Source organism: Sceloporus undulatus, chromosome 4 (assembly GCF_019175285.1).
Source record: "Sceloporus undulatus isolate JIND9_A2432 ecotype Alabama chromosome 4, SceUnd_v1.1, whole genome shotgun sequence".
NCBI lineage: Eukaryota > Metazoa > Chordata > Lepidosauria > Squamata > Phrynosomatidae > Sceloporus > Sceloporus undulatus.
In genome coordinates, this window is record NC_056525.1 from 104098547 (window position 1) to 104110770 (window position 12224).

Genomic DNA, 12224 nt, shown 5'->3' on the forward strand with positions numbered 1-12224 from the left:
TATAATCCACATCCATCAAAGGCTTGTTACAATCTTTACTACAGGTTGAGTTATCCTTACCCAAAATGCTTAGGACCAGAAGCCTTCATGTCATCCATCCTTGTGAACAATTTTAGATTTTGGAATTCCAGTTAAATGAAATTCAACCAGTAGTACTTATTTCCTACATTGTAGACTTCTGTTTACAAGTAGGCCACAATGGACAATTTTGCACCTCTTCAGCATGCTTAATAACAGTTAGGCTAACTTAAGCCTTCTAACTTAACCTTCCTTGCCTATTTTCCCACAATTTACGGTAATTCCCAAAACTAAGAGGCCATCATGATGGTGAGAGGCAAGTGACAAAATTTCAGTTACACTAAGCGTTCCTTTGAGATGAGCTGTTGACCATGGACAGCATTCCACATTTAGTATTATTTCCACTTGCCTTGAATTGTCCCACAGAAATCTATGTTATCAAGTCTACTCCAACAAGTTTTGATTTCATTATCATTATCTAAATTGCTCGATGCTAAAGGATTTGTTATCACAGCTCTTCAACAGATTGACACACCTGCCTACTATTTTGGGAAGCCTCTGGGGGGAATTGACCAAGAGTTTATAGTTGCTGATGATTTTAGCAAAGTACAAATAGTAAGTAATTCAATTGTGGACTGATGTAGCGGTTGACACCTCTGAGGTCCAGGATGGACAAAGATTCCCATCATACTTGTTTACAATGAATACCAGAAGAAGTTGCAATGGTACTGGGACCCGGGATGGGTTTGATTGCCCCCTCTTTGCATGAGAGTATGCACTTTCTAGAGTGATGTGATGGAGGGAGATGTATCTTCTGATCCTTGTAGGAGACTACTTTTAGAACTCCATGGAATGCCTGTTTCAACAATATTCAGGATCCCGGATTTGATGCGGTAGGCTGGAATTTCATGAGCTGATTGTGAATGGAGATGTATGCATTGGTGATACAGTGGTAGGACAGTTGTGCTGTTTAAGGTAGCATTCATATTGGTGTTGAATGGCGCGAACTGTTGTCTGACAGGGAGTCAAGGCTGCCCTTAGTCTCACCTTGATGTTCTTTGGTCTATACTTGAGCTTTGGTTGTGCAGCCTTCTGTTCAACAGAGGAAGGTAGCAAAAAGGTGTGGTACTCAGATTGTTGGGGCAATTAGCTACACTTTGTAAAACCACTTAGGGGTGCTTAGGTCACTGATAAGCAGTATAGAAATGTACTTTGCTTCTATTCACCACCCTCATCATCTGCTCAAGAAAGGCTTCAATACTGTCATGGGACAGGTGGTCCAAAGCAAAATGAATTGGGACTTCCTCAGTGGGTCAATGGCCAAGTCCAATCCAACCCTTTTTTGGAGGTGGGTAGTCGAGTAGAAGGCTTGTAACACTTGGCTGGAATGGAGTCTCCATCCAAAAGCTGAGCTTTCTTAGCAGTCTGCTTAGAAACATCCTGTGTTTTAAGTATCTAGGCAATACAAGTTCCTGTTGTGCTCCAAAGGTCTCTCCTGTAAGGCATGTCCAATATGTTAAGGAAAATGCAACATGGGACATACAGTAGAAGAAATAAAACATGTATGTGAAAGTCACTATGACTAAGCCAAAGCACATTAAGAAGCCACACAGGTGAAAAAGCTAATGTAATTAGAAGGCTTGAATGCCAAGGACAGAATTATAGATTACAATTGAAAACACCTGAGATTCATAGTGTACAAGGTGAAATGATGAATTGTTAAGTATGGGTAACTATGTAACCAATCAATGAATGTACACCCCACTGGGTGGAAACTGACTAAGTGGGTGGTGTTTAACAATGGCTATAATAATGCTATTGTTTGCCTATGTATTTTGTGGAGTAGTTTGGAGATATTGGAGATTGTAGAGTTGTGAGGGCATATAATTGTATATGTAGAATAAAGTAGATCTTTTATAAGACTACTGAGTGTGTCTGGTGTCTTGAGTGAAGATACAAGAGCCCGAGGATCCTGGAGAAGTTTGGAGACATCTCAGGAGATAGTGAGAAGGCTTGGAGAGTTTGTTCGGGTCTTCAGCCTATTCTCTCTGAAACTCTGCTGCTTTGGAAGATAAGCATTAACCACTGACCAAAGCTGGTCAGCTCCGCTGCATAACAAGGTGGTGAGTTAGAGCCAGAGGTGAAGAGCACAACTCCCATCATCCTGACACAATATTCTGTGTGGAATGTTAATAATAAAATAATGAAGAATTAATACTAATAATAATAATAATAATAATAATAATAATAATGTTTATTTATATACCGCTTTTCCAAATTAGATCAAAGCGGTGTACAACAGCAAGAACAATACAAAGTCAAAATAATAACAGGCCTCTCTCCCCCTCAAGATGGTGGTTGGAGGAGGGCTCTTTGTCTTCCAGGCCAGGCCTCTCTCCCCCTCAAGATGGTGGTCGGAAGGAGGGCTCTTAGTCTTCCAGGCCAGGCCTCTCTCCCCCTCAAGATGGTAATGTTCATCAAAAGCAATGGCTGAAATGCATTCCCAATGCCTAGGACAAGGATGTCTATGAGACAGGTAACAATGGTATTAACCTCAATTCTCATAGCTATTGTAGACCGAAGAATCACTGTATCTGGAATAACAGAATTCAATTGAAGTAGACCTGGAGTTCCTAGTGCCATGGCATCTATGATGTCTACGCCCGATAGTCTCAGTGTCAAGATCAATAGTACCACCTGGAGCTTGAGGACATCTGCAGTACTGAATGTGACCTCAAAGTTGATATGGATCTCCAGCAGGATCAGCAGGAAGATGATTGACATGAATGGCAACATGGCTGAAATGGTAGGGCTGCCAGCGGTCACAACAGAAGGGGTCAGCTGCTTCCAAGTGAGAACAGGTTTCCATTTATTGCAGCAGCAGCTTCTCAGTAAATGGGGACTGGAGTGGTTCAGCCAGGATTCACTGTGTAACCACGTAACTATGGTGCTTTCACATAATTAAATCCCATACATTACTCCAGCCTACATCCTTCCCTTATTGATAATTGCATACTCATGTTCAGTTGAGAAATACAGTGTGGCATGGTGGTTTGAGTTTTGGACTATAACTCTGGAGACTAGGGTTTGATTCCCCGCTTGGCCATAAAACCCACTGGGTGACCTTGGAGAAGTCACATACTCTCAACCTCAGGGGAAGGCAATGGCAAACCTCCTTTGAACAAATCTTGCCAAAATAACCCCAGGGTAAGTTTACCTTAGGGTTGTGATAAACAACCTGATGGCACAAAACAACAACAACAACATGTTTGGTTGAACAGACCCGATCTCCCTAGCCACAAAAAAAAAAAAACCCTACTGCAGACTGAAAGCAGCCACAACTCAAAACTAAGCAACAACAGAAAAAATCAGAGGTAAGGAATGCATCCCCATTAATGAATGAATGAAAATTAAGCTATTTAAATATAAAGATCAAAACATATATCCTTGATTTTTCAAAAGATGTCAAGGAAACAGTATGTTTTCTCTAGTTCAGAACTTATATCATTATATACTGTTTTAAACAAAATAACAGTTGTCAAGGAACCATAAAAATCCTTGAAAAAGATACAGTTCAACAGAAAACTGAAGAAATGTTTTATTTTCCAAGGTTTTATTTATTTAGACCAAAGTGAAACTTGCAGGACAGAAAATGTTTTTGGAAAACTGTTTATTCGGGAAATAGAATTGGACACATTTTCCAAAACACATTTTACTAGGTCTCTACAAAAGAAATTAAGTACATACAATAGGAAATGAAGCCTGTTGCAAGGGTTGTTAAATAGTTACTTTCACTAATATATACATACAAAATGCCACAAAAGTATCTCGTCCACAAGTGGAATGTGTGCTCTGGTTTCTCAGTTTCTTATTTTCCACATCCTTTAATCAGTTCCGTAACTTGAAGGCTCAGCTGTACTGCTTTTATACATCAATTCTGTAAGTAAAAAAAAGCTTCATTTTTTAAATCTAGAAGTTGGTTTAGCAATTTCACAGCTGTGGCAGTTTGTCCACTGGCGTGTCAAATTTAAAGTCTGATGGGAAGAGATCTGGAGCCCTTGGATAAATCAGCCTATATGACTGTCTAATTGTAACATCAGCAACACCAGCAATGTCTCCAATTTCTGAAACAAAACCAAAGGCAGTTAAGTTAAACATTTGTTTTCAGGAGGTCCTGTTCTTAAACTAGTAAGTACAGTTATACATCTGAACACATAACTCCACAGTACTCTATTGATGCTCTGCTACAGAGTGTTGAAACTGCTGTAAGAAACAGACTGTTTTCCAGAAATTTCAAAGTAAACCAGGGAGCAAAGTGATGCCACAATAGAGAAATGGAAATTTTCTTAAGGCAAACACCTTGAAAATTGCCCATACCACTTGTCCTCAGACACTGATATTTACTTCCAGTTAGTTCAGGATCCAATTCAAATGCAGGTATTGTTTGCTTTAAACTAGGAGTGGTGTTCCACATACTATTCCACTTTAGCCTCCATTAGTCCCAACAAGCATGTCCAGTGATCAGGGATGTTTGGAACGATGGTTTAACAGCTGGGAAGGCCACAGGTTCCCAAATGTTGCTTAAAGGGTGCACTTCGGACACTCCCCAATTTCCTTCACTGGCCCTGAATTTATCCAAAGAGGTTCTGCTGAACCAGTTTGATGCAAACTGCTCTAACCCTGACCCCAATTGTCTGTTTCTTTAAAGCCAATGTGGAATATCATAGCCTTTTCCATTGCAGCTACTGAAATTCAGCACCAACTACAAAAACTGAGGTGCAGAAGTGTCCAGAGCATCTCCTAGGATATCACTAAAAGATACAAGAGAACCCCAACACCTAGGAAAATGGCACAATCTCAATGGGATGGCTCATGGCAGCCATACAAATGGGATGATGGTTACAGACCAAGGAATCCCTGTCTTGGACCCAAAATGGTAGAAAGAGTGGTTTCTTGCTTATATCTCATTCATCAGATTAGCTAAACAGTTTGGACACTGTCCCTTGTCCTCTCTGGCCAAACACAATTAACAGCATTTTTTTTATTTATCCCATCACTGACTCTGACCATGCAAATATGTTAGTGTGGGGAGGAGGCAGTTAAGTGAGTGAAGTCTGAGCAGAAGAGCTAATTTCTACAGAAAACAATTTAGAAAGCTAAAGTACTTAACTCAGAATGTGAAGTAACAAAGCCAACCAATGGCAAGAGGTAACTGACCAAAGCTCCACCCCCACCTAATTCCATTATGAGAGGGCCACCTTCTTTTTCCAGAAGAATGGCAACTCCTGGCATAAAGAAAACAAGATTCAATAGAGATCTTACCTTTCTGAGTCCTCTTCTCTGCTGAGGCCTGTGAAGCCATATAAATAGCTGCGGCTGCAACTGAGATGGGACTCCTGCCGGGAACCAGGTCTAATTCTACTGCTTTGCGTGCAATATGTGTTGCAGCCATCTGGACTTGCTTAGGAAGACCCAGGTTTGAACAAAATCTGGACATGAAATCTCCAGTCGTGATCAAATCCACACTCGTTTCCAAGGCTTTCAAGATGAGCTTAAAACACCGGCCTATTTCCTTTTTGGAAATTCTTGAGACAGCACATATTTCTAAATAAATATAATAATTAAAAACATGAAAACTTAAATGAGATCATCATGAATTAAGGCCAACATGCTCCAGTCTCTAACTTAATTTATTAATATGCCATGGTCAACACCTTACATTTTCATAATATAAATGCATACCATATATACTCAACTATAAGTCGACCTCATGTATAAGTCGAGGGTAAGTTTTGGAGCCAAAATTATGGATTTTGCTATGATCTATAGATAAGTCGAGGGTAAAATTTAGGGGCATACAGCAAAGATCTAAAGGATGAAGCAAAGCAAAACAATGTCAAAGAACTTATTAAATTCCATCAGACATAACTCTTTGTGCTTACTTTTAAGATAGATGGATGAGAGTGCAGAGGGGATCAGTGCTTCACATATTATGCTCTTGCTTTTCACCAGGGGATGGTTCATTCTTTTAAATAAGAGTTAAAGTACAGTACTTACATTGACCCATGGATAAGTCAACTCAGGTTTCTGGGGTCAATTTTTTGTCCTAAATTTCTAGACTTATACATGAGTATATACAGTAATTCAATCAATGTAACCCAATCAGCAGCTATCCACTTTAGAAGAAGAAAAGTCTAGGCAAAGATACTGAGAAAATCCATTTTAAGTGGTATTAGGCCCAGAGGTACTGGCTCAGAATTAAAACAAGTTGGGAATGTAGAAATCAGTAAGATCTAAAGAACAAGCCACTTTTATTCCTCTTTCATGGGACAGTAATGGTAAATTTAACACTGGATTGTGGTTCCCCAACATCTTGAAAAGCATTGGCACACAACTCCCTTAAGTATGCACCTACACAACAGTATTCCGCAACCTGGTGCTCCCCAAATCTTTTGAGCTAAAATTCCCTGAATCCCTGACCACACTTCAGTGGCAGGAACAGATGGCATTCCAAGCTGCCCTCAAAACCAAGTGTTCAAAAATATTCCAGAAAGGGCTATATATTATCAAGGCTGATGCCAGTATTTGGCCATTGTACTCTTTGTTATGTATCATATTTTAAATGCTTCCTTGTTGTAGAATTAAACGTTTTGTTATATACTTGATTGGACACAACCACCTCCAAACACTTCATCTACACTACATAGCAATTTTTAAAATACAACTACTGTATTAATCATCCAAATGTCATCCATCTGACCAGGTTTTATTAATCATTTTAAGCCCTACATTTTACATGGCAAGACATCCATGTTTGAAAAAGAGTAAATCAAATAGAAAACATGTAGCCCATTCCTAAAATTAGGATTGTTGCTTCGTTGTTCTTAGATACTGAAGAACAAGGTGGTTGTTTGTACCAGTCAAGCATATGGCTGTGGAGAGTACTTGCAGCACACACCACACTACAAGCTTACCTTTAAATGTTCTAGGAACACCCTCTTGTCTGCAGGCAATGTAGAGACAAGCAGAGGCAATAGCATCGTTACTTCTTCCCTTCAGGCTCTTCTGCTCATACACTTGCTTGAATAAATTATTTGTTCGATCCTTCAAAGCAAGCAGACAAAATTTAATTAACTCCAGGCCATTTAATTAGCAATAATATCAAAAATTCATGTGCTCATTATATTATGCTAACTAAGTAAACGCCAGAACAATTTAAGAGAAAGAGGCATGAACTTACAACTATATTTCGGGGGAGGTTGATTCTGTCAGCCATGCTAGCTATTTCTTTAAATGCATTCATCATTGCACGATCGGAACTGCTCATAGTCCGGCGGTTTTGATACTTTGAATTCCCAAATTCATCAAAACTTGCTGCCCCTGTGCCCTGCAGAAGAAGGGTTCACAAACAATCAGAAGTCACTTAGTGTGAGTCTAATATACATATTAAGAACTCTTTTATGGTTGTGGGTAGAGAATGGGAAATACTCAAATATATCCTAATTCTTTATCCCTTTACTATTTCTGAGTAATAAGGTGATTAAAAAGTAATTATAATTGAAAACAATTCACAATACTGCAGCTTTGAGGTTGCTATTAGTTTCATTTATCCTTATTAGAAGCATACGTGAAACTGCATATGGACCATACAGGTGACCTGCATTACCTGATACGCCTATGAAAAATAGACTGAACAGAACAGGCTGTTTGTTATGACACTACTGCACTCCACTGAAGTCACAACTGCATCAAAATTTGCAAAGTACAGTGCACCCACCATATTGGCATCCTAGCTATCTGTGGACTGAAGCATCTGTGGCTTGCCACACCCCATATTATTAAATGGTGGCATGTGCTTTCAGATACACATGTCACTGCTCATTGAATAATATGGGACTTAAAACGCCCACATTTTTTTCTCATCTGTGATGGGAGGACAGAACCAAACCTCTACAGATGAGAAGGGTCCACTGTACTTATTGTAGTGCAGTGCTTTCCAACCATTACTTTCACTCATTTTTCAAAGACTGTCTGTCCCTCAAGCATTCAGCATCTTAAGGCAAGAATTGGCCAAATCTCTAGCCTCCTGGGATGGGAAGTCAATGGCAAACAGGAAGTTCCACATCAGCACTACAGGCCTCAGGAAGGCACAGCATTATTGCAATGAATCAGCTTTCAGGAAGCTACAGCTGAGCTGGAATATACTTCCAAGTATATCAAGCTCACGTAAGGTGAGTCATTTTGTCATTCCAAGAAAAATGTGGTCAGATGGCTAATCAAAAGGTCAAACTGTTGTTGTTGTGTGCCTTCAAGACATTTCCAGTTTATTTACCTTTCCCTTCCTCTGAAGCTGAGAGATTTGAACCCCGAGTCGCAAAGAACTACACCACATTGACTCTCATTAATCAAATTCATTTAATGCAATTGTAATGTAGGGGCAAAACAGACAGCCCCAAAGGGGCAACTTGAAGCCTCCCATGAGAGAGAAGGGTAGGGGCCGTAGCAACTGCATGTCATGGCGCCACCTGGCTTTTTGATGGCCCAAAAAGAAGCAGCAAAATGCATCTCCTTTTTGAGCTGGTAAAAAGCTGGCTTTTCCCTCCCCACCGTGGTTTTATGGCACTCCTGCAGCTTTATGGTGTTCCTGTGGCATGTAAATGCCATGCCATTGGAGCGCTCTCAAGCTGGCTGCCGGGAAGGTGGGCAGGCTGCATGAAGCCACCTTCCAGGCATCTTGGGTGTGTGTGTCATGCATATGCCACGCTCCCAAGCCAGCTGAAAGCCAGCTTTTCATGCAGATCTGTACTAGCCCAAAGACTTGTTCTCACAGCAAAAATCCACACTAATTGTTACAAAAAGGATACCAACCCCTAAATGAATGAAAAATGTTACTTTTTTGAAAATATGCATATATTTATATATGTATACACACACACACAAATATGTGTATATAGATCCCTGAAGATATCAATTTTACATATATCTGGAACCAAAGAGTAATCCAAGAATACTCAGCCATCATCATTCTGGATGCTCCCAGATTGGAGCTAAGCTTCAGGAAAGAAGGTATCACCTTTTACCAACCCTGAAAGTCACTATTTCTCCCACCTTCACCCACATTATTTCTTAAATGAGAAAGTGTGTATGCGTGTTGACTATATCACTAATAAAAATAATAAATCTTACTAGGAATTACCTCTGGAGTTCTGTGTGGTTTGGAACCGATATACAATGGGCACGATCCCAAGCTGAATATTGCCCCAGCCAAGATATACTTTTATTTGAACTATTAAAATTCCCCTATCATATATTAATTTCTGTGTGTCATCTTGGTAACCTAGCAATTTGGGTAACACTAGCAATTCCTTAGGAAATTATAACTTTCTAAATTCACACAAGATAAAATAGATACATGCCTGGATCTACACTCTGTATGGATATGAGAGAACATCAATCTTTGGTTGTTCCATAAGTATGCATGTCAAGTAACCCCTTGTTCAGATCTGTTCCTAAGTAGGTCAGAGTGCTTGTGGACATCCTACAAAGAACTAGTGATCTAAAGTAAAGTTCATAATCAAAAGTTTATCAGAAGTTCATCATACAGGTGGTAAGAACCCTTCTCCAATCCTATTTGCTGATTTGGAGATGCAACATGCACTCTTTTTCCATTACAATCTCATAGTCATAGTAAGAGTATTTGTCAAGATCAGAAGCAACAGTGAACAAAAGCAAGAAAGGAGTAATATAAAATTAGTGTCATGCACAACTTGGTTATACTCACTATACTGTTATTTTAGAGCAATGAAATTAAGGTTTTAAAAAAAACCCTCTAGTTGATACAGACCTGTTTTGGGGCATTAAATATTAACAATTTTTATGATTAAATATATTACCTTGCCAATCATAGTGGTCAAATCTCCATCACTTAAGAGAGGGTTCTGGGTGTCACCAACTCGAGATGGATCTTTGGTTGCTTTGTCATTGCTGAACGTTCGCCATTCTGACCCTACATCTATGACTCTGTCACCTGAATGTGTAAAAAGATTGTTATAGTTTCTTCCTTTTGAAAAAAATCCCAGACATTTACAGATATTAAATGTACATAATCTTTTCACTTTGAAGTATAGCAACAATGGATGAGGTGGGAGGATTACAAATTAGTTATGTGTGGTGGAAAGTGTGTTTGCGTGTGTGTGTGTGTGTGTGATGAAGAATTCTAGGGTGAGATATCTATGCTAACAAATTTGTGAGGACACTTTGCCAATGTCAAAATGATACCAATGCCAACTAAACCACTCCATCAGCTCTCACCACCAGGTTCTTCCAGGAAGTGATCAAATATCAGACTCAGACACATGCAACCACCATGCACCATAGGCACCAAAAGCTGCCTGAAGTTGTATCACTTGAAATCAAGAGGATGATCAGATTCAGTATAGTAGCGCTACAGTGGCATACAAAGGGATGTAAAGCTTCACTTATTCTATTCTTGCAAGCAAAAATTAACTTCAAACCTCAGATCAAGAGCTTTATGTAGTCTATTTTCCAAGGACTTTTCAGAACCTTTGAAATGGATGTAATACAAAAAATGGTTGTATTACAATACTTTGTTGCAAGGTTTTTGTACGGAAAGTGCAATATACTGTTTTCTACACAAAAAATATTTGACTCTAAAGCAAGATTTCTGTGCAAACATTTCCCCCCACAAAAGCATCCCCAAACATAAAGAATTTCACAGTGATTGGTCATTTTGTTACGACACCCTTTTTCATCAAAAGTGAAAAACGTGTGAGAATTCTTTAAATGCCCACCACACAACCTAATTCAGAACTTGGGAACAGCTCAGAAATATGTCAAGGCTAGTGAAAAATACCTGTTTTCGCCGATATCATTTGTACAGAACCAAATAAAAGTAGCACCCTATTTTCATAAACCTCATAGTTGCTTAACTACATGTGGTGAATATACTGAAAGTGGAACCCCAAACTGAAGAACCTGAAACAGAACTCTTGAAAAACACATTTTACAAAGTAGCTCAAACTGATCTTTTTTTAAAGCATGCCTGTATAATAATGTAAAAGAAATACATTGTGTGTTTATTTATTAAATTGTTAGCCTAAATGTCTTTCAGTGTTACAAAAATGCACTTCATTTAAACATACTTAAAATTACCTAAACCTTAACGTTAGGATAAGATAGTCTTCACTGCTTTTTAAATAAATTTCTTTAATGAATTCACCGCTCTTTATAAGCTCACCAAAAGCCCACTAAAATTGAGAATCTGTAATTTTTTAAGTAAAGAAAAATAATTGTCACTAAAACTCTGATCATAACTATTTTCTTACACAGAGTGAACCTTAAGATAACTTTGCAGCAAGATGAATTTCAGCACAGTTCTACAAGATGGCCCTCCCTAAAAAGTAGTTAAGTGAAGACTGTGGATGCAAATGGAGAGAATGTGCTGGCTGCCCATCAAACTCTGTCTGTCTGTCTGTGTGTGTTTGTATTAAAAAGTCTAGTTAGCATAAACTGTGAAAGCTGATTTGCTGCTAATGAAGTGCACTCAGATATTCAGCTGCTGGCTTGTTATCAACACATGCAGCAAAAGGAAATAATCAGTCATTAGAAAAGAATCCAGATATAGTCATGATTTCATAGACCCAATGTGCCAAAACAACTGCTATTATGAAGTTGCAGCTATTTTCCAAATTATGACTCAGAAAAGGCTTCCCCTGAAAGACAAGAGCCCTGGGAAGAACTAATAGTTTGAACTCTCCACATTGGGTGCTACAATGTCTTTAGGGGAAAAGAGTACGCACTGCTTTACACTGTCTATTCAAGAGATGCAAATATTGTGAAACCAGATTCATCAAACTGAGCAAAAGTAGCCAAGGAATGAATGGTGTGAGACGGAAGGTCTCATGGAGAGAACAACCTAATGTTGCAGAGATTGTCCCAATGGAGAGAATGGTACTAATCCTTTCTCCCCACAGTTGTGCAAAATGCAGCAGAGGTGTCCCACTGATTGATTACCTTTTCAACAGCATTCAGAATAAGGAACATCTACCTATATTCTACGAGCATAAAATGTCTAATTAGCCTATTTATAAGCCACTCTGATAGCCTTTTGGCTGAAGAGCGGAGTATAAATAAAATTATTATTATTATTATTATTATTATTATTATTATTATTATTATTATTATTA

At 38.8% G+C, this 12224-nt stretch overlaps 1 protein-coding gene across 1 annotated transcript in view; it reads right to left on the reverse strand.

Annotated features, from left to right (window-relative positions):
• Window positions 1–3614: 3614 nt before the first annotated feature.
• The window catches only part of GTF2B (general transcription factor IIB), a 31432-nt gene continuing 22822 nt past the window's right edge, over window positions 3615–12224 (reverse strand). Inside the window, exons 3-7 of the mRNA XM_042465495.1 lie at window positions 9912–10045; window positions 7259–7405; window positions 6993–7122; window positions 5341–5622; window positions 3615–4142 (exon numbers count right to left, since the gene is read on the reverse strand). Of these exons, the coding sequence (XP_042321429.1) occupies window positions 4009–4142; window positions 5341–5622; window positions 6993–7122; window positions 7259–7405; window positions 9912–10045 (827 nt within the window). The 3' untranslated portion in view covers window positions 3615–4008. The remainder of the gene's footprint in view (window positions 4143–5340; window positions 5623–6992; window positions 7123–7258; window positions 7406–9911; window positions 10046–12224) is intronic.